The sequence below is a fragment of the Ictalurus furcatus genome, chromosome 10 (genome assembly GCF_023375685.1).
Source record: "Ictalurus furcatus strain D&B chromosome 10, Billie_1.0, whole genome shotgun sequence".
Classification (NCBI taxonomy): Eukaryota; Metazoa; Chordata; class Actinopteri; order Siluriformes; family Ictaluridae; genus Ictalurus; species Ictalurus furcatus.
In genome coordinates this window covers 4,783,886-4,811,853 of record NC_071264.1, presented here as the reverse complement: position 1 = coordinate 4,811,853, position 27,968 = coordinate 4,783,886, and the positions used below count along the sequence as shown (strand labels likewise).

At 39.0% G+C, this 27,968-nt stretch overlaps 1 protein-coding gene across 2 annotated transcripts in view; it reads right to left on the bottom strand.

Annotated features, from left to right (window-relative positions):
- Window positions 1-27,968, bottom strand: part of nr5a2 (nuclear receptor subfamily 5, group A, member 2) — a 49,754-nt gene that overhangs the window by 7,721 nt on the left and 14,065 nt on the right. For both annotated transcript variants that reach the window (XM_053634185.1, XM_053634186.1), the window contains exons 6-7: window positions 12,564-12,683; window positions 8,293-8,440 (exon numbers count right to left, since the gene is read on the bottom strand). In XM_053634185.1, the coding sequence (XP_053490160.1) occupies window positions 8,293-8,440; window positions 12,564-12,683 (268 nt within the window). The remainder of the gene's footprint in view (window positions 1-8,292; window positions 8,441-12,563; window positions 12,684-27,968) is intronic.

Here is a 27,968-nt window from a genome sequence, read left to right as displayed (position 1 = left end):
CTGACTAAAGCAACAGATATCTTCACATCTCTCCCAAGATATTATCTCTCTCTCTCTCTCTCTCTCTCTCTCTTTCTCTCTCTCTGTCTTGCAAATCAACACTTAAGCTGCTTGGATATTATGAAAACCAAGAGTGCAAATTTGAGTTTAATTTATTCCACCATGTGAGTAGCTCTGGTCTCTTTCACCTCATGGGTAATATAACATGACATATTTGTAAGCTGCCTGTCAAAGTTGGGCTAATTTATGATGCTTTACTGTTAGTATGTACATTTCCAGCATATCTGCTAATACAAGGAAAACAAAAAGGATATAGAATATAAGATTTTATATAAACCAAAGTGCAACACTGCAAGTCACATGATACTATTTATACTTATTATACTAATTTATTATTAGAAATTGTGTAATATAATTTATAGTGTAATATTACACTATTTGCACGAATTACATCCACTGATCATTTACTACAGTATATGAAAGATTTATTCAAAGCCATATTCTTCAATTATAATCAGCTCTTATTTTCTAACCATCTAAAATGGTTTATTTTGCTTCATAAAATAAAATATAAAGTTTATTGCAACATTACTGGACTCTACCGCTGACCAAAAAGACACTATACACCCTCCTGGGACAAGCTCACCACAGGCGTGGTGGATTCCGTCCATAAATGGAGCTGGATGGGAAGCGCCAATATTGAAACGAACCCATTTATAAGTGAGCCCCAACCCCCAGCCCTATACATGGCACCTTCTGGACTCATGGTTTTACGTTACAGGTAGACTGATGATGCTGCATTTTTTCCAGTGGGAAGACAGTGCAAGCATTCCAAATCTTTGTTCCCTTAAATATACTACAGCACTGCAATACAAGGACAAGAGAGTGGGCCGGAGCAGCTGTCGGCTCGTTCATGTCTTTGTGTTTAATCGCCGTCTCTAGTTTCAGAGGTCTTGTGCCAGAGCTTCAGTTCGAGCGAGAGAGGAGAAACACACCTCCTTTACCATGTTCTGTTGTTTGTGTAAGAATAAGATGAAGTACTTTGGTGGTAATATGGTCCCCCATTATAATGGCATTGTGACATTAAAAACGATAAATATGCATTTGTACTGACTTTTTCCATTACTTTTATTTAAAAAAAAAAAAAAAAAGTAAAAATATATATAATAAGTAATAAATAATAAAAGGACCATGTAGTCAGTTAGAGAGTTAAAGCTAAGGGTGACAAGGCAGGCAAGATGACAAGAATTACATACTGTGGAATTACACACTCATTCAACTCTCTATTCACATGCTATAATGTATTAAACTTATAGAACTCAATCAACTAAATCGAATATTGTTGTTTCCTTTTAAGAGCATGCTGTGGTATAGTAGATACTTTTCAACAGATTGAATTTTCATCTGTTTTTGTTTGCTCACTTGCTTGCAAGCAACTGAGGAGCTCAGTAAATGAACAATTATTTGCACTACAAGGGTCACTCCGAAACGCTCGCGTCTGTTCAGTTGATGGGTGGGTGGATGTTTAAGTTGGTGCCTGGCCAGGGTCTATGATCTGCTGCTACAGAAACCAGCAAGCATTTATGGATGGTTGTGGCAGCGAAATCTTTCACAGGATCGATTCAGAAATGACAGATTGGGAGGGGTAGAGCGGCGATGGAGATTGTATAACATGCTTATATGTGTTTGTGTGCAGAGTTTTTAAATAATGGAATCTGATCAATAGAGCAGCTCGTACAGTGACCGTAGCTCTTGTTTTATGCTCCGATCAGCCACGTATAGGCGCCTAGCTTTGTGCTCCTCACACAACCACACAACATGCCCTTCTTAACTGACCACAATCGAGTGAGCAATATATACATATATAAGTATTGTGGACTATCTGAGAGCTATAACGTCCAGCAGAAAACCAGCAGAACAACACATACACAGACAGATATACAGACAACATTAGGCCCCTTTAAAACCTAAAATAAAAAGAGAAGGTGCTGTAGAAAAGGTGAATAATGAACTTCAGCCCACTGATTGGGTAAACAAAAGGCTTATGCATGTTTGTCCCGGAAGGACTGCGAGTCTCATGAATCTTTAAGGGTGAACTGTTTTGGCCGTGGCTCTCGTGTAGCTCTTTCGCTTCACAAGCAATTCAGGTGATAGACAGAATGTGTGGGTTATTTCCATTTCAGCTTTTGTAAAATATATCTATAAAACATATCTGCATAATTTCCTACATTTCTACGCTGATATGACTTGATAATTGGGATTTTAAAAGAAGAAGAACAAAAAAAAAGGAAAGCCCAGCAGTAAGCAAGATGGTGTTTGTAATACAGATTGGCTTCAAATGGCTGAAGAAAAGTGATTGGCCTTAGGGCAATATTTTTTTTGTAAAAACAGCTAGAAAACACACCAGCACTCATATGATTGATATTTCCAGTGCAGATATCAGTTAGAAAATAGCTGACATGTGGAGAGTATGTTGCGGGCTCTCTTGTCTGCTAAGTAGCAACGCGCAGACTGGCCACCGTTTCCTGCAGCCGGTAATAAAAGATGGCCATTGATTTTCTGTAGTTGCTTGTAACTGTTAATGTTGATACATCAATAGCCAAAGGAAAGCACAGGGCTTAATAGGAGCCTGAGAATGTGGAAAAACTGGAGGGCCGGGCTCTAAATCACAGAATCTATCCCCCCGATCGATAAGACAGTAACTGCAAGTGTCCCTCTGCTTTCCTAATGTTTTATAATAAACTGACAGCTTGTAATAAGGGTGGGGAAGTGAAAGAGAGGCAGAGGGAGAGAGATGGACACAGAACAGGTGGAGAGAGCAATATGAGCACATACATCTCATTGGGTCTCATTCTAAATCACATCATCTGGGAATGAAGCAGGGTCTTTGTAAAAGTTTTGTGAACAGCAGTCTGTTAAGTACAGCGTCAGTCCACAAAGTTACCAAAAGGTAACTGCTGCGACTGAATTAAATGCCAACACAAATGTTTAGATTATAGCATGTTCTCATTTCGATCATGCTTTCAAAAAACATTTTTCAGTGTGGTATTGGCTATAAGGATACAGATATTTTGTTGAAATAGGTTATATGTTAATATAATAAAAATATATCATGATGTATTATGTACTATATATATATATATATATATATATATATATATATATATATATATATATATATATATATCTGGCATCATGTCGACAACATGCACAATATAAACTATATAATATTCCTATATCCATCCATCCATCCATCTTCTACCGCTTACTCCTTTTCAGGGTCACGGGGAACCTGGAGCCTATCCCAGGGAGCATCGGGCACAAGGCGGGACAGGCACACCCTGGACAGGGCGCCAGTAATATTCCTATATAAAATTCTTTAATATAGTAGGAAATGGCACAATTTCATGTTTGATTTGCAATTTTATCAGCTATTAATGAAAACCCAATTTAAGCTCACTGGTGTAGTGTAGCAATGTTCAGCTAATGAAGAGTGCTGAAAAAGACTCAGCATTGTCTTTATCTACAATCTACAGATTTAGATAAAGCCTTAGGATAGTCTACATTGGTTATCTAGCATGTTCGTTGACTCAATGCACCTTGTATGAATCCCTCCGTCCATTTTCCATATATCACTTATCCTACACAGGAGCCTGGAGCCTGTCCCAGGAGACTCGGGGCATATGGAGGGAGACACCCTGGACAGGGTGCCAACCTATCACAGGGTACAGTCACGCACACATTCACACACTATGGACAATTTTGAGATGGTTTGGACTGGGGAAGGAAGCCGCTGAAGCACGGTGAGAACATGCAAACTCTGCGCACACAGGGCGGAGGAAAGAATCGAACCCCACGACCCCGGAGGTGCTAACCACTAAGCTACCGTGCCCCCTTTGCGCACACATTCACACACCCATTCACACACTACAGACAATTTGGAAATGCCAATCAGCCTACAATGCATGTCTTTGGACTGGAGGATGAAACCAGAGTACTTGGAGGAAACCCCCAAAGCAAGGGGAGAACATGCAAACTCTGTGCATGCAGGACATTTTGCAACTTATAACAAACTGTTTGACGTGAAATCATTGATAAAGACTGAAAGGAGAGGGTGCGGGTTATAAATGTAGATGCTTATACTAATGTTTCTGCAGTGTAGCGAGTGGAGTCAGTAGGGTTAGCACCTTAAACTTATAGTTTATTATTTAGTTATTCATCTCAAAGTATATTATTCAGTAGCTACAGTGAAACTACTAGAGAAGGTATATAGTTACGAAAGTAAGGATGTAAGTCTAGAACAATTGGCAGGTCCTGGGAGTTTAAGGGGTTAAAAACAGAAAGCTGTGTAGTAGCCTCTGATATCGCTTTAATGACTGGAGCCTGTACTATTGCTCCACACAGCAGGGTTTGGAAGATCTCTGCAGCTTTTAAAGCTTGATAAAGTCTGAAAGCCTCTTAGGGTCCCTAATAAGGATAGCGTCTTGCAGAGAGCCTCTCACCAATGTTGTCCAGGTTAAGCTTTTGATTTCTGGCATTTGTAATGTAGGGACAGGAAACAAACAGAAACAAGCCTTGAATATTAGGGTCATTGCGTATGCCCACTAGCACCTTTACTCCACCAGATTTGTAAAATATCAGAACACTCAGGTTTGATTGGAAGCTTTTCCACCTTTAAGCGAAATCCAAATAAATGTGTTTGCTCAGAACCATGAATTCATACAGAGAGAGAGCACATGCTGGTGAGAAAAGAACAGACATGTCAGCTCAGTCAAGGGCTCCTACATATTGTCACAAATCAGAACAAATAAATGTAAGCTTTAAAAACTTTTTATGCTGAAATTCCACCATAATCCACCATGCATTTGCAGTCTCTCTATCATACACACCAACATACACTTGTGCCTCACAAATAACTGCCCATCAGTGTCAAAGTGCTTAGATCACAAGTTACACCTGGCTCTATTATCAGTATTATCTCTGTTATCTAATTGAGACATAGAATTAGCCTTATTTGGCGCAAACGATCCTGAAACAGCCTTAATTATTTATCTGAATATTTGTGGTAGTTATGAGGCACTACTAAGTACATTCATTCATTCATGTGAGTATTTGTCATCTTTTAAATGAACATTGTATTAATAATAAGACTGACTAGGGAAAAAAACTGCAAGATAAATCTCAAATAAATCATTTCTAATATCAAGAATTTCCCCAGCTGTCATGTATAGTCACATATTCCCAGAGACGTGATGCCACATTAAGACCCATCACAAGACATTCCCTGCTACCTTAGTCTACCAAAACAATCTGTCCGGTGGCAGAACACGGCCACATGACAACTCAGGTGTGTAAAGTCTTGGCAAAAGCCATGACAAGCAATCCCCCTGCCAACAGACCATCATTGCTCAGCCTCCGTAGGTTCTTTTGCAGCGCAGGAAATCAATGCCCTTGGTGCAATTATTTACCCATTGATAAAGCCTTCAGCTCTAGTGAGAGCCACTCCATCCATTCGAAAGAGTGCAGAAGACGTTTGGCTGGGTGCAATCGCTCCTTTCGACAAATCTGAGGAAACAAACGACTGCTCCCAGGTCAAGCCGTCTCCATCCTCCTCTTTATCGACACTTAACTTTACAAAGAGCCCCTCACACCCCAGACAGTGACAGATCGCTGGCCTGATAAAAGCGGCCGCAACTCACAGCTATAGGCCTGAAATGGCACGTCAAGCCTGGTGAAATGTGCCTTTGATTTCCTTTAAAAAGACTTCATTTGTAAAAGCAGGTCAGCGAGGAAAGACTGGGCCTGGACAGAAGCAGACGAGGCACTTGTGAATGAACTGATGTCATGGAGTATTGACAGGGAGTTGGGAGGTGAAGAAAGTGGGGTGGCTTATGATCCATTTGCCAAGCAGACCTCCAACCAAATTTGACATGAAAAAAAAGTTGAACTGTCTCAAAATGTATGAATTTTTCAGTCATCCAGGTGCTTCAACTTGACCTTTGCTGACCATTTCAGAACATTAAGTCAGAAATCTGGCCTTCGTGGAAATCCCAGGGTGTCGTTGTTCGGAGGGGGCTGCGTTCACACGAGCAAAATCCCCTCAATCTAAACTGACCACATCTGGACACTAAGAGAGGAAAGGATGCCTTAAGTATTCATAAAGCACTGGGGTAATTTCATGCTTCGTTTCATTAACCTTTGATTAATTGACACCTCAGAAGCATCTGGCAATGATCGCACACATGCACACACACACACACACACACACACACACACGCACACCTCTGTCCACAGGATGATTCTAATCAGTGCAGGCGCTAATCTCCAGTCTCTTACTCGCCCACAGCCAGGCCGACGAGCTGGTTGATGCTAGTGCCGGGGGCGATACACTTCCCTCAGGTGAGTGTTTTATTATGGATGATGTTTCTGCCAAATTATTTAGACTCGAAGCCCATCCCCCTGCCAGCTAAAACCTCTGACACACAATAACAACAACAACCATATCAAACACACAAACACACATGCACACGCATACACACACACACACACACACACACACACGAACCCCATAAGGCTGAGACGGCTGAACTTACGGCAGCTTCACCACCTTTCTGTTCCTTTGTTAAGCATGGGGAAGGATGTGGAGCTGCTCAAAAGCAAACGCTGCTCAAAAGCGGGGCGGATGGGGAAAAAAACAAAACTGAGGCCAAAGCAAACAAACACAACCCACAACAACCATTCTGTCTTTTCTATTTCATGAAATGCGAGACAAGAGTGATATGATAATGCTGTTGACGGGGTGCAATGTGCTGCATCAATATTTCAATATTTTCCTAATGTGCAAATCAAAGGCGTATAAACCTGGTTAGTGTTTGATGGTCTTGGCTGGCGTCTTTCACGGGATGACCTGATACAGCTATGTTGACTTAAGAAGCAAATAATAATAACAATAATAATAAATATTAATATAACAAACTAAGGGAGAGACTGCAGATGAATGTACGGGTAGATTGATTGATGGAGAGAATCGAGTCAGTGCCTGGAGTGTGTAAACCTGCAGGATTCATTTCAACAATTTCCTGATTTTCTGCAACTGTACAACTTTAGTAGTTTACATCTCCAAGAACAGTCGAGAACATCTGGTCCTTGTGTGTTGCTGAAACTTTCAAATAAACTTTTGAAAACGGAACTGTTTATGGATTAATACCATGTCGGTAATATGGGTGACATGAACTCAGATTCATACCATGATATTTTACACCATCCAGACGGTAATGATAATGATAGCACAGCATACCAAAACAAAAACACAAATATCTAGCTAAATAAATGGTTGTTGTTGTTGGTCTTCTTCTTCTTCCTGTTATTATTATTATTATTATTATTATTAAACTTAATAAATTTGAGACAATTTTACTGCTAATATTTGAAATGTAATGCTCTTTTTGTCAGTAGATGGTAAGAAAAGTAAAGAAAAGAAAGCCACTCAGCCACCACAAATAACCTGCCTGTGCTTTTAGTGTTCATAAAGAATAGAGATGTGTGCAGAGACGTGTGTACAAAACCCATGTACAATGGAGCCCAATGTAGCCCCTAGATATGTACATTTTCTACTGATATTTCTTCCAGGAGTTTTCGTCTCACATTGGGTAAGAAAGTTAAGGAATGCTATACTGCAACATAGAAAGAAAATGGGATAAATGTCACAGACCACATTACTATATTAACACGCGCACACACACGTAAGCACGCACATCCCATGGACTCAAGAATGTAAAGCTGTACCATGAATTATATAATTGTATGCAGTTTTAAATGTTTTAAAAGCCTGCTGCACTTTTGTCTTAGTTGATAAGAATTAGTAAAGCATTTCAATTTCATGTTTAATGTGTCTGGTGGCAGGAATGTTCGTAGTTCACCATTTTTGGGTGCTAAAATCCATATCAAGGCACTTTTACATAAAAGGTCAATACAAGGCCCGGCTAAGATGAGTCAGGTTTAAATGCACTGCATCTGATTTCTATAACACTAATTAAAACTTAAATTAGAGCATTAGTAAACATCATAGCTGTTGGAGTTGGAGTTCCGTCATCATTTCTAGGATTGGAGTCCTAGATGGGTGACCTCTACAGACTCAAGAGTACGAGGCAGGGAGTCTGAGGCAGTGGTATGAATAACAGGCACTAGGTTTATCAGACATGGATAGGCGGGGAGAAGACGGCCGTCTCTGGGATTATCCCAAAATCCACCAGGAAGCTTGGAAGCGAGCACTCCCTTCTTCCAACTACTCACCTAAACTAAACAGCACCAGGAACTTGAGGCAGACGAACTCTCTCTGATCCAGCTGAAGGGAGCGCAGCTTGCTCACCAGCTCCTGCGCCCGACTCAGGAGGTTGTTGAGTGTGGCCCCAGCTTGAGACGCAATTAGCGCATAATCCACCTGAAGGGAAAGAGTACGCAAACAGATTGTAAAGGTAAGTGGTCTGCTTCAACAGCGCTGTGCTTGAACATGCAGTTAACAGGCATCATTTTTCACAGGCCACATGGATAGTGTATATGAGTCAATGACTTTTCTTGCATCCAACGGCAATAAGCAACCAACAATTACATGACAAACATCAAGAGTTTCGAAGAGTAGTCGAAAAGCCTGAGAAAATAGGTGTCGTCTAAATAGTAAGACTGATCATGGAAGTCCTGGGGGTGCGAGTGGGCAGGTAGAGAATATGATGAGAAAGATACATAGTTGAAGGCATACGAATATCCGGTTTCTCTTGCATGCTAACCTTTACCAAGCCTACCTTGTCCCACGCACCTAAGTACAAGTACAGCCAGTGTGTATGTATGTGTGAGTGTGTGTGTGTGTGTGTGTGTGTGTGTGTGTGTGTGTGTGCATGCACATATGTGTGTGCTCTCAGCACAGCAGAGACAGTGCACAGGAGTGAGGGTGGAATGATAATCAACATCAAAATAAACAGGGGAAAAGCAGCACGTTTCGCTTTATCCCCAGTGTGCGGACTGTTGGACCCTTGCTCCCTCGCTCCAGACAAAGGGGGGGTCTGGAGATGCACAAGCATGCAGGTCCCCCAGGCTAGCAGGCCCAGCCCTCCCCTTTCAGGTGCACTTAATATCTGCAGCAGCAGCAAATTTGTCTTGGAGGCAAGTCCTTAGCTGCCACTCACTGTAAGCAGGCCATATTAAATTTTTATATTTATTGACAATTCATTACCATAATTGACTGTGCCAGGGTTTCTGGAGGTAGGTAGACGGCTGGCCTCCTAAGAGTAGGGCAGTCTTCCTTGGAGCTACATTTGCAATTAAAAAATGCAGGTAGACCCTAATTTATTTATTGTGTAAATATGATGAATGATATATTTAAGTCCGGTCTAGAGAATTCACACTAGTTATTCCTTATTATATTAACAAGTAATATTAAAATGTTGCTTGTAATAAAATACATTCAGAAGCATTTAAAATTGAAAAAATAAATAAATAAATGTGTCTTATATATATATATATATATATATATATATATATATATATATATATATATATAAAATTGTGTTAACGATAAACGTGTTTCAACATTTTTTTTCTGATAGGCAATAATACAAAACGACTATTTTCCTATGTAGCTGGAAAAGGTGGGAGAACCATGTCAGATGACCAGGAAGTGCTGTTTTCACTTCATTTTCTGCAGTCACACGGTATGCTGAAGGTCATCCCCAGAGGGCTCTCAAAATTTTGTTAATATTTCAATCTTTAGACAAAACTACCTAAGGGGGGGGGGGGGGGGGGGGGGGAACACTATCTAAGTTAACATCCATGTTTTGTCATTTAAACAAGTTTATATATTTGGAGTATTCTGTTAAATGGTCAAATGTAATTGCTGCCATATGGCAACAACATGTGATAAAGGAACTGAGGTATGTACATTCATGAATTCAAACAGGCCTACAAAGCAAAAAAAAAAAACAAAACATACACACAGGCTTCTCGAGCAGTGTGTTGAACATTTTTCACATTCAAAGTAGGAAAAACTTGTAATTTCAGACATTTTGCAACTACACCTTATGTTCTAAAATTTTATGTTTCAAGAGAAAGAATTAAAAAGATACTTCACCCAAAACAAGTTTGGATCAAATTTTTGTATGTATTTTGAGTGAGTAAATCCATATCCGTCCACATACTTTTTACAACTGTTATTCCTTTCTAGAAGATGTAACTTTTATATGTTTAAGGTGGCAAAAAACAAACAAACAAAAAACAAAACTCAGCAACCTACAGTCTGGAAGATGCAGTAAATGTAATCTCATACATTTTTGTGTTACTTTTGACTATATGATACTTTCCACCATAGCACACTGTTTATATATATATATATATATTGGGGGAGTGCGAATAAATCACTAAAATGTCCAAATGCTGGATGCATGCAGTAATGCAGAGTAATGCATCTATGAGTATATTTTCAAATTTTGCCAACACTCTCAACACAACTCCGTCACTGCTTGATCATGATCTTGAGAAAAGACAAAGCACCGTATATATTATATTTGATTATAATATACTCTCTGATTTGAATTCCTCCGAAGGTCAAGGAGTCTGTATCTTTCAGGGCCAAGAATGATAAAATGATAAAAAGAAAAGCAAAGAGTGAAGCTATGTTTAAATTAGTGGGAAGGGTGTGTGTGTGTGTGTGTGTGTGTGTGCGTGTATGTGACCTGGCTGTCAGTCCTGGCCTTTGGTAGAATAATAGGACGCAATAGGACACGTGTTTTCTGTTTCTCTCCCCACAGGCTCTTTCAACACCAGCTGTTCATTAGCCAAAATATGCAAATGAGACACAGCCTCCCGCACGTACCCTGTTGCTCTCAGTCAGCCCTCACCACATAATACAGAGACTAGTGACCAGGCAGAACTCACTAACCACAGAGATTATACGACCTCACAGTGAGGCTTAAAGACTTGTATGTAACAGGACTCGCAATATTGCACAGAGGAAACTACGAACAAACGTCAAGTCCACAATGACCGCCACCTTTAACGGGAAAGGGGTACGATTTATCATGAAAATTAAACATACAATGAAAGAATAATTCAGATTTTCCTCACAAACAAATGTAAACCTATTTGCCCTTACTGTAAAAACAAAACCCCATTTTTTTAAACTCACATTTTTAACATTTTCTGACAAAATTACATCTAAATAATATTTTTAAATGAATATAATTCAACGAATAATTGAAATTTTTGCCTCTTCTATTCTTGTCTTTAACCATGTCCTTCAGGGTAAAATGAATCAGTTGTGCTTGTGTAAAACCCATCACCATGGGGGAAACAAAAGCGCTTTCAACACAAAACGGGAGCAAATTCAGTGCTCAGTCTCAGCTCAGTCTCCAGATTTGGAACCTATTAAAACACAACATGTGGTCTGAACTGAATTGCACTTAAGTAATTAATCGGTAAATGTTTTGTATGGAGTTGTGGACCAGTATGCTTTTATAAGTGTCTCCAACCTTGTTAGATAGTACACAGAGAGGCTCAGTGCTATTATTCTACACAAAATATTCACTGAAATCAGTGAGGGGAAAAATAAAGTTTTAAAATAAAATTAGGCTTCTTTCCCATATGTTTTTAATATCACTACTGGCATGTTGTTCATGACTCCAATCATTTAATGCTAAAGCATTCACACAGCTGTTCAGAGACGACGCCGTTGCTCCTGCTGCACAGTCAGAGTGTAGATAAGTGCACCACTGAGAATCCAGTGGCGAAAACTGTCCCCCCCGCTGTCAAACTCCGAACCGCGTTACTGTAGCAAGACACGCATTTGATCTCCTCGTGCAAAAATTCAACGTATCATTTGTTCCACATTGAATTAAAGTTGCGATTGGATCCATTTTCAGTTCTCGATCTTGACATACGGTCTGTCTAGTGGCTGTGGAGCGAGGCTGATCAGCAAATGTTTCTGTAACTTTAATATTTATGAGTTGATTTTTGAGCATTTTGTTGAAAGGTGGGAATAAAAAAGATTAATAATTAAAATCGCGCGTTCTACTGGCAGACAGGGAGCGCAATGATCTAGTTATAATGAGCAATTTAAACATTTTGAGTGTGACTCTTTGTGTGTGTGTGTGTGTGTGTGTGTGTGTTCTATATGCAATGAAAGGACCCCCTGTGTTGAGAACTTGAGCAAAGCCTGAGGCATCCACCCACCGCTGTTCCTAAGAGACCGGCAAAGTAAATCACAGCTTCTTCCCTCTTCTCTCTTCCTCTCTCAGAGCAAAGCGCGATGGCTCACGCATGCTTAACCAGCTGTTTTATTTATTCGGACTCTGCTGACTTGATAAGAAATGCACAATTGATTATTCTGATCACATTAACTCATACCTATAAGTGTAATCTATTTTTAATGGAGTAGTGACTGCATAGACATGGCCAGTCGATAGGACTTTAAAGGGTGTTGATCCACACTGACGAGAGGCCTGATGAGCTCTATAGGGAGGTGGAGTGCAAAAGCAAAAGTGCTCGAGTAAGAGGAACCGTATGGACCTCCAACTCACCTGTTGCCCTGTAACCAGCAGGATGGAGCCCTCCTTGGTGTGCATCACCTGTCGGAAAATGTGGTCAAGGATGAGAAGCTCGCTCCAGCAGTTTTGGAGAAGTTTCATTTGGTCATCAACCTGAAAGGAATCCGAGAAAAAAAAAAACAGTACGTGGGTATAGTTTACTTCTCTGGAATTTGATTTCAAGTCTACTTCAATGCCAAATTCAAATTCAAGTCGACCTGAAGAAATGGAAAAGAAACTCTAAAAGTGAAGTGAGGGCCATGTACTCCTGTACTTTCAGGAACGCTAAATGAAAGAATTCCACGCTTATTTTTCACATCAATCCAGGATCTGAATGAAGAGCTCCCCAGTGCTTACATTGGTGCTTGAAAGTGTGTGAATGTTCTATATTATCTGCACAAATATGACCTTAAAACCTCATCAGATGTTCACACCAGTCCTAAAAGTAGACAAAGGTAGCCCAATTAAACAAATGAAGACAAAAGGGGGTCACGCCAGAAAGCACAGGTTCACTCACAGATCTGTAATATTGGATCATTTTTCCTCAATAAATAAACGACCAAATAATATTTTTCTCTCATTTGTTAAGTTGGGTTCTCTTTGTCTACTTTTATCACTTTTATAAATCTGATGATGTTTTAAGTCATATTTACGCAGAAATATAGAAAATTCACAAACACAAACTTTCAAGAACCACTGTATATCCTTATAATGTTTATATGCTAAAAACCCTGTGAATTCACAAAAAAAAAAAAAAAAAACCAGCATGTTTTCACTGAAAGATATGGCTTTATTTTAGTTATAAAATGGTGCAAAGAAACAGATTTATAGTATTACAATATGTACTCTTTGTCTATAATTTAACAGAATTTGTTGCCAAATTAAAATAAATGAATATAAATAAAAATCACAAAGAAATTTGCTAAGTAATTTAATTAATAAATGGTATCTAAAAAAGGGGGAGGGGAATAATCTCCCCTCTGATATTACTGAGTCTGGAATAATTTTTTCTTCTCTGAGTCTTAAATAACCAGCTATAATAACTTGAATAAAGTAACTAGATGCAATAACATTATTTCTAGGGACTGTGTGGTTGATTGTTAGGTTAGCTTTTTGGTTATCTTGATAATCATTTCTAGTCTTCATCAAACTCTAAACAAATAATAATGCTTGTTAGATAATGAAAGCCATTCATATAGAAATACTTTTATTGTGCGTTCGGTTCTTTCCACATAAAGAATCTCTTCTCATAAACTCTTTCACCAGTGTCCTAATGTTGAGGGTTATCTATGAACTTTCCCTACCTGAGCTAACTGCCACATTTGAGTTCACATTTATGCAGGTAAGAAATTATTTAATGGTGAGCAGATTGCGTGACTCTACAGAACAGTGGCAGTGTATATTATTATTAGTATTAGTGTTTGCTTACTCCATGCAATCCAGCTGGAATAAACAATCAGTAGTAAAGTTTTTCACATTAAATCTGTCAATTGAAAAAAAACAAAAACACATGCATAAGGAGTCTCCAGTGAAGCCAAAAGTTCGCAGCAAAAAAAAGGGAAGGTTTATTAACATGGTGTATTGAACATGGTGGCTCATTTTCTGCTTTCATCCATTCGTCTTCAGTAAATACTTTAGTCAAGGCTAAATGAATCATTTGTTTATATTTTGGGAAATAAATCAAATTAAGTTCATTAGAAAGCACGGCAGACTGCTGCATGCAAAAATAACTGCGGGAGAAGGCGGGGAACGGTCAGAATATTTTTGGAAGCAGGAAGAGTGTTATTTAAAAAAAAAAGAATAATAATTCCATTCAGTATGTAATGTGCACGTTCACAGCAATATGCCCTCACTGCTCCAAGTCTGAGTTCTGATTTTATGTCCTTCTGTATTTTTTTGGTTAATTTCGTCCTCCTTCTTTTATTTTCATGTTCGTTGTTTTTTTTCTCCCCATCTATTTATCTCCCTTACCTGTTTTCCTTATCACCTATCTGGTTAATGGTTGTGTATATACACATATTTCCGCTTTGCGTTTAGCTTCATAATGCGTTCTTGTGAGCTTCTTCGAATGGCATGTGAGTCGGTTTGTATAGACATTGTGCGATGTGAAAAAATAATTTTAAAAAAACCATAGTGATCTGACAAGTTACTTTCTATGCGCCTAGTACTAGTGCAAAAATAAACAAACAAACAAACAAACAAAAAAACAATTCCGTTCATTTTTTAACTTACGTTTTTGTTGTATTAGTAGATCTGTAGTAATATTTCGAGGAGATACATTTTACATATATTGACGTCATTTCAAAAGTACATCTTATTAGTTTAAAGCATACATGACTCATCTGAGTATACAGTGCATCTAAATAAACTATTTTCCCTTCTCAAATCTGCTGTATTCACTAGTTGCTCTTCTTTCTTTCTTTTTTTTAATTTTTTATTAAATTGTAAATTACAAAATGTTATTGGTAAAACAAAAGTTAACACTTGTTTTGGTAAATGTCTATAAAATAACAGTAATTACCTTTTTTTTTAATGAATTAATGTAGTATATCATTTTTGCTGCTTTGTAACAATAATAATTGATACTTAACTGATAGAATTAACAAGTTTTGTTGTAATATAAAAAAAAATAATAATAATTTGCTGTGAAATAAACCAAATGGTCAATTTCATTATTATAATATTTTACATTATGTCTATGTAGCATAATACTGTAAAATATCCTATCAGTATATCTGTATAGTAATTGTCCATTTTTCTAGAAGGTCCCTTATGAGAATTTAAAATTTGACAGTTTATACGCGCTAATTTGAACCTTTTTTTCTACTTGAAACCAGGCTGTCGGTCTTTCTGCTTTTCTCTTTCAGATTTATGCAAAAATATTTCCTAAAAATGTCCCCTGCACGTTCCAGCAGCCTTACTGCCTTTCATTTGACCGGGCTTCATCCTCCTTCTAACACCTTCGTTCCATCAGTAATCTCGTTTGAACTCAGACAAACACACATCAGCTGTCGTCTTTCTCACCTGCCGTGTTACCGCTGCCCCCGGCTGCTAATTAACCTGTTTGTGCAGAGGTGTTACTCTACTCTACGTTTATCGGGCTGTGATTATTTCGGTGCTATGTGATGATGTTCCCTGGCTCCTGCGACTGTGGGAACCTGATGTGACGTGCTTCACCTGGAAGCCAAGCTCTGGGAACAACAGCACCATTGTGTCGCTGTTGTGTGGCTCTCATGGCTCGGGGCATCAATGATTACACAGTGTAGCCAGGAGCACGTTGACCAGGGGACATGAGAAATGAGGGGGGAAAAAAATGAAACTCTTCCGTCCCTTTCATCCAGTTCCATGCAAACATCGTCTTATCAAGAGTGTCAACGGAAAATGTTTGTGCTTCTGATACTCACCTGTTGGCATATGGGGTGAACCGCGTAAATAAAAAAATAAAAAAACAAAGAAAGAGGCACTTCGAGGTATTTGAAAAGAAAGCACTTACTCAGGAAAGAAACAACAAAAAAAAAATTAACCACCATTTCCTCTAGGCAAAGAACAACCCTAGATCCTTTTATCTCATTGCCTTGAGAGGTGCCATCAGCATCAGCACCCCCGTCTGAGTATTTTGACTAAAAATTTGATTTCAATATTGCAGTCATAACAAACTCAGAAAGCAGCTGCTAAGATAAGCTACCCAAAAGCTAAACCATCAACTATAAACACTGAAGCTACAATACTTCAGAACAAGGCAATTCACCATCCTGAGTCATTCAGCACAGTCAAATATTCACCACGGCACCTCTTTTACAAGTCTTTTTAACTGTTTCGGTTCAAAACTCTTGCACATACTGCGTACATTTACTCTATGTAAAAGACCAGCATGAACAGAGGTGCCAAAACATCTACAGCACAGTCCTGTCTCCAAAATTTCATGCTTGTGAGAGATCACTACAAATGCCTGTCGAGTAAGTCAAGCATCTGCCAAGGCTTCAAAGAAATCTGTCATTTGCCCCGATTTTTTTTTTTTTTAGACAATTTTTAAAAAAAGATGTCGTCAGGAAGGTCTGTCCCCTTAAATCTCCAGCATGGCCTGTCTTTTTGGATCATTAAGCAAGGACCAGAATGCCACGGGGCAGCGGGGAAGTCCATTAAGCTTAGGAGACTGAAGGAGATAGGACAAAGAGACAGAAAATTGCACCTCTATTGTGGTTTCTCTCTTTTCTTTGTCAGCCTTCTCTTTTCCTTCTTTCTCCAGCAGATATTTCAGATCTCTCTCACCTATCTGCATCTTCAAATTAACGTATTATTCTGCGTTATCTATATTTTCAGCACAGTGAGTAAAGTGCAACTGTGCAAAGGTCTTTATAACCCGGGACTTAATTCTCAAAAACCTAAGTGATGGATTTAACAAAAAAGTCCCAAATTCATGGCTACAGTTTCCCCCCCCCTCAATAAAAAAATCCACACTAATATCCACTACTATTACTATTGTCATCACACCTCCAAATCCGGATCATAGATCGGCTTTGTTTAAACAGAGCTCTTTTAATATTTCAAAGTCACCAGTGTTTTTACGAACAACTTTCTCTCAGTACTTACCGTGAAAGATCAGCAAAGAAACCATTTATCACCGTTACAGTAATTCAGGCATTGATACCAATGTCTCGATCAGCTGGATAGCCTTTATCTACAACCATACTTCACTACACTCTATAGGAATTATGGAAATGTTTCTTTAAAACAAAAGCTACAGTGATTAAGTGCATGGTATGCTCAGTGATTTTCGAGTGCAAATGAAGTCCTGAATGATGATAATGGTGCATGCACCAAATTGCCAAAACCCGGCTATCTTTCTCCCTCTTCATGTTTTTTGGTAGAGTGCCACAAGCATTGTTAAGAGAGAATAATGAGGGTACACAGCTGGAACTGCTTTTAATAAGTAGCTTTTTTTTTATTTGAAGTGCCTTAATGACCAGATTAATGGAATCACAAACGACTGTCCCAAAATGACATTTACATAAAGACAAGAGGGGGGGGAAAAAAAAGAAATGGCACATGAATCCTTTTGACTTCTTGGATGTGGATTAGTGTGGCTGCTGGGGAAACCTACGGGTGGGGTTTGAAGTCACTTCAATGAGACTGTAGGACGGCGCAGGAGCTTTGAGTCATCTTCAGTGGACATCTGTTCGTCCGCCGTCACATACACTTCCTTTCCACCTTTTGACGCAAATTAATTTTTTCATGGTGAGTGGATGTCGTATAGATTAATGGTAGGAGAATTACTTTTCTAATCTATACTACACTATCCCATTTTATTGCAAATAGTGAGTACAGTGAGTATGAAAATGAAATTTCATGACTGACTCATAAATATCTATGGTAGGGCTGGGCGATACATCGATATAATATCGATACCGTGATAAATGATTATGCGATACACTTTTCCGAGATATCGTTGGTATAAGTGATGCATATTTTTAATGTTTTTAATCTTTACAAAATAAAATGGTACAGAATGGATGTCATCGATTTGATGTAATTTTTTTTAAAAAACCCCGCTAATCTTCTTTGTCTTCGTAAGCATTAAAGAAAAGCACCATCAAAGACAGTTTAACGTTTTTTTGTTTATTTTACTACTGTTTTGCAGACAGTTTGTTAGCTAAATTGTATATCGTGATACGCATTGTATAACATAGAAATGTCCTCTTTTTTTGTCATATCACCTATGGGTGCTTAATTATTCAGAGCCCTGGTAATTACAATGTAGTTTATCCTTGACTGTAAAAAAAAAAAAAAAAAAAAAAAAAGGTTCCTACAGTCCCATGAGGCAACTCAGAGAACCACTTAGTATGAAGCAGAAATCCACAAGGCTTTGGTATATAATGCGACAGATGCTCAGGACTGAGAGTTCATGTGGCCTCTTGTTTCCCTGATCCAGTGGAAATCTCTATGCATGTTTATCATGCCAAGGCCTCTGTTTGCTCCCCTGCGTCCACAGCTCGAGGTGATAAGCACTCTGGGACTTTGAGCAGCAGGTGGCCACCCGTCACTGTGACCACATTTCTCTATACTCAGAGTCCTCTGGAGACCAGCCTAAGATCTCACTTTCTCTTGGTTTCACTGAGTTTCAGTTATTACTCTTAATGTGCCTCAAATTAAATTCAGTTTAAGAGTTCACATTTTCACTTAATTCACATTAAGAGTAAACAAATTAAATTCAGTTTAATTTGTTTAACAATGGACATTGTCCCAAATCAGCTTTACGGAAATATATAAAGTCAGGATTATATATTTTAAATGCATGAATTTAGCCCCAATGAGCAACCCAGAGGTGACAGTGTTAAGGAAAAACAACCTGATATGATGAAGAAACCTTGAGAGGAACCAGACTCATCTGGGTGACACCGGATAGTGCGATTATAAATAAATCCCTTCTATAACTGTGCTAATACTACATGGTCAAACAGTGCCATTGTGTAACCAGGAAATTCATTACAGTTTTCACATGAAGTCTGTTGTGTTGAACTTATCCACTGTTCACTGATGGAGACTTCAGTACAAAACTGCTCGTGGCAATTGTAGTCCTAAGCCATCATAGCATAACTGTTCATATGAATTGAGATACAAAGCCATCTCTATGGTTTTTAAGTCGTACCATCCTCATATACATAAGGAATATAGAGAACATCACGTGTTCAATAGCAATGCTAAAGCAGTTTACCAGCGGACGCTCACAGAGTTGCTCACAGAGCTACAGCTCGGGTCAAACGATCTGTTAGAAAATTATGACATAGACATCAGCTTTGAGCAGCTGTTAGGGGCCTGTAGATTTGATGTACTCTACATAAACATACACAGTTCAATGTCATTTTGGTATTTTACTTTCACTGGAAAAAATTGCAGAAATGGGGAAAATAAAATCTGATTCTCAAAACTAATACTGAGGGCAGGACGTTATTTTTTTTTTTTCTTTTTTCTACCAGGTATATACGGGGTATATATGTTCAGATATGTTCAGATTCGGAGCCAGGGATCCTGGTCTGCTCCATTGTTAAACTGAGGATTCTGATTGGCCCCACCTCAGAAGGAGGGAGATTGATCAGTTCCCACGCTGACCACATTAACAGACTCGTCAGACTGACCCTTGACCTGTAAAACCCACTGCGTTCGATCGCAGCCTCCAGCGCCTGCCTTCATGTTATAGCAGCCAGAAAACAATAAACAGTAGTAGTAATCTTTGCTAGACTATGAGATGACCTGAGACCAGTTGTATATTTTCTCCTAGAACAGCTGAGATAAGGCTTTACGGAAGGCTGATCTGTGACCTGTGACCTGTGTGTAAACCGGCGTATTCATGCAGAGAAATACGGTAGCGCAGTATGAAATAAAACAATAGCGACAGGAATGACCAAGACCGAGCTCAATGCCTATGACTAATACATTTGAAATGTTAAATCATTCTCATTTCTTATTTTCGATAAATAAAGCATACATCGGGAAATGAAACAATATTCAAAACCTGAAATTCTTTAATAATGTCATACTGATCATGTTAAATTAACAATCTGTATGTAATTTAATAAATGCAACACCTCACTGTATAAAAATAATTGCTAAATTACTATTTAGCAGGCGTGGGGAATAACGGAATACATGTAACAGCGTTACATGATCAGGATACAAAAAAACTGGTAACTGTAATCCGTTACAGTCACGTCAACAAACAAAGTAATCAGAATACAGGTACATTTTGTAAAAAAAATAAATAAAAATGGGAATACTATCAGGATTATATATATATATTTTTCATTTAAAACCATAGAAATGAATCTTTTGACATAATAGACGGCTGCTTGGTTATAGTTCTGGTTCTCTCTTGCCAGTCGTGGCTCACATGAGCAACCTCGAAAGTTAATTTGGTAGAAATGAACACAAATTGTTCTCTGAAACGCTTTTGTGATGTAACGTTACCCGCATCATTGACAATGATCTTTTATTCAGATATTAATTTTATTAAAACAAATCCAAACATGGTTTTACGCTTAAAATCAGCTCGAAATAAAGTAATTTAGATCATATCGCTTTTCTCTTGACATTAGTTACATATGTGACGTTGAAGGAATCCAAAAATAAATCAGCTTACATTACTTTATCACATATTGTGATACTTGGATTACGTTACTGATTACATTTTTTATAAAGTAATTTGTAACTGTAACGGAATACATTTTTAAAGTAACCCTCCCGACCCTGCTATTTAGCTACAGTGTCTGAAAAGAGAAATAGATTAAAACAGTTGACTTCAAACTACATAATAAACCTATATTCACACCTACAACCTTAAAAACCAGACTAAAAACAAGTAGGAAAAAAGTAGGTGATTATAAATGAACACGATTAACAAATATATTTAGAATTTTCCCACGTATTTTCCTTATACTTGTCCTGAGCTGCACTGGCAGACCTCAGCTTCCTTACATGGAGAGAAAGAGCAGGAGCAGAAAGAAAGACTGGAAAGAGGTTATGAGAAGTACATCTGAGCTCTTGAGCATTGTTGTTCCTCTATGGCATGCACATAACATATTTTTGAGGGGGAAAAAAGAAAAAAAAAACCAACCAAACAAAAAAACAAAACAAAACAATAAAATAGTAAGAGTCTGAAAATCTCTTACTGTGGATCGGAGAGCTTAAAGCTAAGAACCTATCAACTAATTATCAAAAACAGAGCAGAGTCTAATCAATTATTCAGCTGAACATTAGTCTCCTAATATACATGAAGTCAAGGGAGCAAGAACTCCCTGAAGTAAAACCACACACACACACACACACACACACACACACACACACACACAAACACACACAAACACACACAAACACACACAAACACACACAAACACACTGTGCCTCTCCATCTCACGTCCTGCCAAAGCGCAGTGAGAAAATAATGCTCTCCAAAATTCAAAATGAGTTCTGTGCAGTGCATCGACTGGCTATCGATCCACCGCTGGTGCTCAATCCACAACACACAAACACACACGCGCTCCCACGCTCGGTCTGACCGCCACATTTTCATTTGATTTTATTTCCCATATAGTGTTTTCCCTCGTTTTTTTTTTTTTCTTTTCAATTTATGGCCGTCTTTATTGGCTATCGATATTTATTACTTTCGTGTGACATGTTGATGGACAGAAGGAAATGACTGCTGATTGGCTGGGGGAGGGGAATGAAGGCAGACTGACCGGGACTCCTGTATTATTCAGCTAGACGGTCTGAGTGCCGGCATGATGCCTTTACGCATGTGTTGTTCTACAGGGCTGCATACTTTTATCCTGTACTGCACTGACCTACCCCATGGTACTCCTCTCTTACAACAGTATCATCTTAAAACAGCAGAAGCAGATGTATTTAAAAAATATCCAATCCATTACATTTATCGCAATAGTTTTTCAAATTTATACTTTACTCATCAGCGCAACATTAGACACACTGTGGTCTAATTACAGGAGGGGTTATGATACTTCATTTCAGCTAGAAGTATTGCAGTGTGTATACATCCAAGGAAAACACACGTGCAGCTCCTCATATATAAAGCGTTACAGAGAGCTCACATTTTGTCTCGCCATTTAAATCACAACAGCTGAGTTGAACTTGAAAACCGTTGTGTCCTTTCCCTATCTATCTGTTTTGAACTTTAAATATTTCACTTCTACGTTGCTTCGGGAATCGCCAACCCCCACTCTTTCATCCTCTCTGAGTATCTGCCATAAAGCGAGAATGCTGTTGTAATAGCTTAAAAATGTCCCTGTATGTAATGTGTATGGAACCATTTAAGAAAGTACCATGCCAACTTCCCAACTCCAGCCAAAAGTCTGAACGAGTGACCGAAAAAAAAAAAGGCCCAGAGATTTAAAACTCTATAATAAACAGGTGGCTTTGTCCTCTCCTTTCTGAGGTCCGTGCAGCTCCCGCCTTGTCTTAACTCTGCATAACACTGCACAGCTGAAACACACATAGCATTCAGCAGAACACAAATCCAAGCCCGTACGCCGGTTAAATATAAGTGTAAACCTAAACCGCGTGCCAGCCTTTCCGACCAGCACGCTTATCTATTGTGTTTGGCCCCTTTCAGCACGTCCAGAATAGATGGCAGAAAAAAAATGGCAAAAATAGACATCGAAGACAACTGCTGACAAATAGAGAGAGGTGGTGGACAGAGGCTGTCAGCCTCGGACCTGCACCTATTACAAGCTGAAAATTAATCAGCAAGGGACGCCAGAGAAGGAAAGTGGGACTTCAATTTGCGAAACTAAAAGCTATGTAAGAACCCCAAGTGCATGCCAAGGAACAGAGCCACCAGGTTGGATTTAACAGGGTTTTTTTTTTTTTTCATCTAAAAAGGAATAAAAAGATACATTAAGGAGAGAAGTGTGAACTATGTCTGTTTTATATAAAGCAAGTCCACAGTACTAGAAGGTTTTTTTTTTTTTTTTTTTTTTTATACTTTTCACATTTTATAGCTTCATTTTTAATCCCGTCAGTAAGAACAGGTGTAAACCTATAGGGGCTTTGTGAATGTAGCGCACATTAGTGTGCCATATGTCAGGTGATATTTGGGTAGTTGGAGAAGGGACAAGTTATCGAATGACATTTTTATTGTTGCTCTCATGAACTTTAGTCGAAAATAGCAGAGGTGCATTGAGGCCACAGGGACCTTTGAACTCTAAAGAAAAGAATACAATCGTGCAAGAATTTCAATATTGGCACACTACAGGCAATATTAGGACAATTTCTCTTTCAACATTGTTTTCGCTACTACTACAGTACCTTCCATTTATTACGTTTGGAGATCTGTTTATTCTCAAATACATCCTCTTCATCCAGCGTTAATGTGCTTGTGGCATTGTGGGCTGAACCTTTATTCTGCATATACCTCTTAAGAAGCAAAAAACTGACAGATTACTAGACCTAGACACTAAATTCCATTTAAAACAAACAAAAAAAAAACACTGAAATGATTTCTCTCCTCCAAGCTATGTTGAGATGTTCGTCTGAGGAATAGCACGAGAGCTGGATGAGTGTGTCAGCTCTTCGGCAAGAACCTGGAGTTCATGACGAGCTTTTATCCCTCATCAAAGCAACAAGTGGAGGAGCAGACCCCAGTCCGCCGTCATCTCCAGAGTCCCTCCAACAGCCCTGCAGGGAGTTCGGACCCTAAATCTTTTCTTTTAACAAGTGTGCACACTTCCTTCCTCCGCTCAACCGTGTCTCTGAGGCCCGGCAGCAGCTTTCTGGGGATGGAGCGAGACACCCGAGCTGTGCTCAGCTGTTTCAGGGGGACGCTGCAGTCAGGAGGCATGCACTTCACAGCTGACCACAACAATCACTGAATTATGTGTAGCGACTACAGCGAGGAACAAAAAAGGAAACTGCGAGTAAGGAATTCATATAATAATAATAATAATAATAAGCATGTGCACTGTTTTAATGCTTTATCGTCTAGTGCAATCCACTGGTATTTAATTCATTGTGCTGCTCAAGAATTCATACATACAAATTCTGCCTCATTTATGATTCACAGACCTCTACACCTTGCTTCCTTTCTCCTCATGTAATATAAACACATAGAAATAAGGCCTGCTAATCCATAAGCCTGTAGCTGAGACAGTGTGTACCTGACAACGTCTGTGGAAGAGGTCTATGGATAAAAGAGAGAGAGAGCGAGAGAGAGAAAGAGAGAGAGAGACAGAGAACATGAAAGAAAGATAGAGAAATATGTACAGGAGCATGCCTTACAAAAACTCACATGCCATCTCAAATTGTGGCTGCCGGTGAGCATGGGGATATCATCTATCAGTGGACAAATGTGGGATATGAGAATGCTGCTCCTCAAATGAAATAATATATCTTTGAAAGCTTACGCCCGCGACTGGGCCCAGAGCCCATATATCAAGTCTGAATGCTTGGTGGATCCGGTCCAGGGGCCATTAACCTCCCACCTGTTTCCCCCCCTGTCCTTCAGCATGCACCCCTGCCCTTGGTGCCTCGCTCATCCACTCTACAGCCCCCCAAACTGCACTGTAATGTAAAGCAACGCGATGCAACGCAATGGACCAGGGACATGATTACAAATCTGTGACTGCATCTTCTGGGCTGTTTGTCAGTGAGTACCCGACTGACCTGCCCCAAAACGCTGTTACCAGACGTTGTGTGTGTGTGTGTGTGCGTGTGCGCACATATGGGTGTACTTCAGGAGAAATGGAGAGATATAAATCGCCTTCAAGTTCACAGATCGCATCTGCAACGCCTTATTAATTCCTGTAGATATGGGCTCTGTTGGAAATTATAGTCTCTAACCCACACTCCTAAAATTGGACTGTCAGACACTGGGAGGGAGAAAAAAGGTGTTTGAATGCATTTTACCAAAGTAAATTCATGTAATATTAATGGACAGTGAAATCTATGCAGTCGACTACCTAGGTAGTATACGTGCATTGTTTAGACGAAACCGAATACCAAAGAAATAAACAGCGCTCACTGTGCTGATCAACGCAGGCTGCGAGTGAGTCAACTGGACTAAATGGGCTACAATTCAACATCAGTTTACCTACATTTACCTTTCATTTGGTTAAGCGATACCTACTGTGTGTTATTAATGCACGGACTAATTACGCCCCATTAAATCAGATTCATTTCAAACATCTAGAGCGTGAGAAGACTTATCCTATTAGAGCCTATAGCTATTAGAAAGCTCTCAGCAGGTGGAAAAAAAAATATGTGAATTAATGACTGAGCCACACTGTACCCAGTGCTCTGCGCTCTCTCTTCTCTGCTTTGCAGCTGCTTTTCCAATAAGCACAACTCTTGTGGCTGGGTACAACTTAGAGAACAAGGCCTTAATACACTCCTGCATGGCTTAACGGTGGGCCTGGTATTGTCATTCACTTCAGTGTGAAGGAAAAAAAAAAACAAAATAAAAAAACAGAGCTTTTCTGGACTGTCCCCAAGCAGCTATGAACAGGTTAAAATAAATACGGGCAGCACATGTTGAGGAACTGTAAGTTTTGCATGGGTGACTTTTATCAGCTCAAAGGACTAAATATACACCAAATGGGTTCATTGATGCCATGATGAAGTTTACCTTTAACACTACATGCTGTATTGGGAAAGAGGGACACATAGAAGAATAATGAAATGCATGGTGAATCTGTGTATTTTGGTCCTATTGTGTAGCGAGGAAAACTGCAGCATATGCATCCTATCTATTAAACAATGGCAGGGAGATCACAATGAAAAGGCCAATCTCTCTGTGGACGTGAATCACTCCCCACATGTCAAATCCTAACAGCAGGGCCGGGAGAAGACAGGCACGCACGGGTCTGACAACAAGGAAAGAGTGCATCTGTTTCCCCCTCTCCGCCTCTCTGTGCCCAGCTCACGCATTCAGCACACACTGACCACTTATACACGCGTTCACCGATAACACAGAACAACAACAAAAAAAAACCCAAAACCCCACAGATCTACACTACACCAATGCATGTGCCTACACACAAACACAATATCTGGCTCACAGGAAAGAAAGATTTTGAAATGATGTGTTAGTCATTGTTTTATAATGAATGTGAACTCCTGTATAATGACTAAACTAAATGCAAATGATAATCTGTTTATAATTTATTTGTCATAACATATAAATAAATAAAAAGTATATTAACCATAAAATCCCTCAAAGTAAAAAAAAAAAAAAAAAATGCACAGAATTAAAAAAAAAAAAAAACTCTTAGCCCTTTAAACTCTTAAATTTAAGCTTATAATTCAGTTATTCATCTTACAGCATATTTCTGAGTAACTACAGTGACACTAATAGGAAAGGTATGTATTTACCACAGTGTGGAATAAAGGACACAGTGTGGACCCGATAGGCCTGGCAGTTTAAAGAGTCAAAACGATGATTAAAATGTCAACTAAAACGGAGATAATAAGCTTACAGCACATCTATACACTCATCATTAGTATTATGATCAGAGTTCCCAAACGTGCATGAACTAACCACTAGAATATGTGTGCTCTGCCTCTCTCTTTTATTCAATTGAACACAATAGGGAGCTCTATTTCGAGGGCCATTCGTGACAAAATATTTATGAGTGCTGTAACTAAGTCCACCTTATGGAAACTAAATCTTTAAACATTTGGAGGACGTTTCACAGCCGACTCTATAACCAGGGAATTTCTTTTGTTCTACGGAGGCTAATAATAGTGACGCAGATGAAGGTGTATTTATAGTGGCCTTGCAGTTCCCCAGAACCTCTGACAAGCCTCATATTTGCTTGCATTTCCTCTGTTTATTAAACACTACCTGCGGCTTTGACATTAGCATGCTCGAGAGGATGTTAAGCATCGAGTACGAACAAAAGTCAGCGACAGATTATTTTCCATGAATGCTTCAGATGAAACACCTACTGTTCTACTACAAATGTGTATGTCCAGAAGCAGCGTGAGTTAGAAAGCACCACGAGCAGGTGTGTAACTGCCTTTCAAGCTGCGTTTGATAAAGTTTTCGTGAGTTTGTTGTATTATCGCACTCAATATTTGATAAGACACTGAAAGCTCCTCCATTCATTATGGCCAAACACACTATCCTCGCTGGCATTTAAAGGCTAAGTCAACTAGAAATGTTTTTCGAGCACCATGATAAGAGAATTACACACTTACGCTTGTGCGTAGAAAGCGAGAAAAACATTCGACACTACTTTTTAAATTAAACTGCAATTATCCATTATAAAATCAATTACAAGTGATGATTTGATTAACTATACCAAGCTTTTTAAACAGTAATACAATGAAATGAATCAAAAACCTCCTGCAGTGTTAGACGTCACTTGTCGTCTTTAAAAAAAAAGAAAGCTGATGCCGTGACATGCCAAACACATGGATATTGGGTGATCATGCTGGGAATTAATCATACAGTGAAGTGTTCGTGCTTTGCCACCTCTAGTAAAGATACTTTTCTCATTTCTCTGGATACATATTGACGAGACAAAATCTAATACCCTGTGCCCATAATAATCAGTAATCAATAATCTGTGCTATAGCTTGATTTATAAATGACACAGACATAGTAAAAAAAAAAAGCATAAAGGAAAGCAAGAAATGTGAACACATTAGTCTGGGCTCAATTGCATTATAATACATATAACACTTTGATGCTTTTGGGAAACCTGGCTCTGATCTGTTGGCAGGAGGCCACATAATTTTGCTCTTTTCCTGTGCTAAAGCTGCTGCTAGGTAAAGCCTGTTGAAACAGGGCAGGATCCTCTCATGCACCCTTAGTATCTACAAGCCTCAAGTCTTTGTGCCTAACAATAACTATACAAGTATCCACTAATTAGTGTCAGGAGTACACGCTGA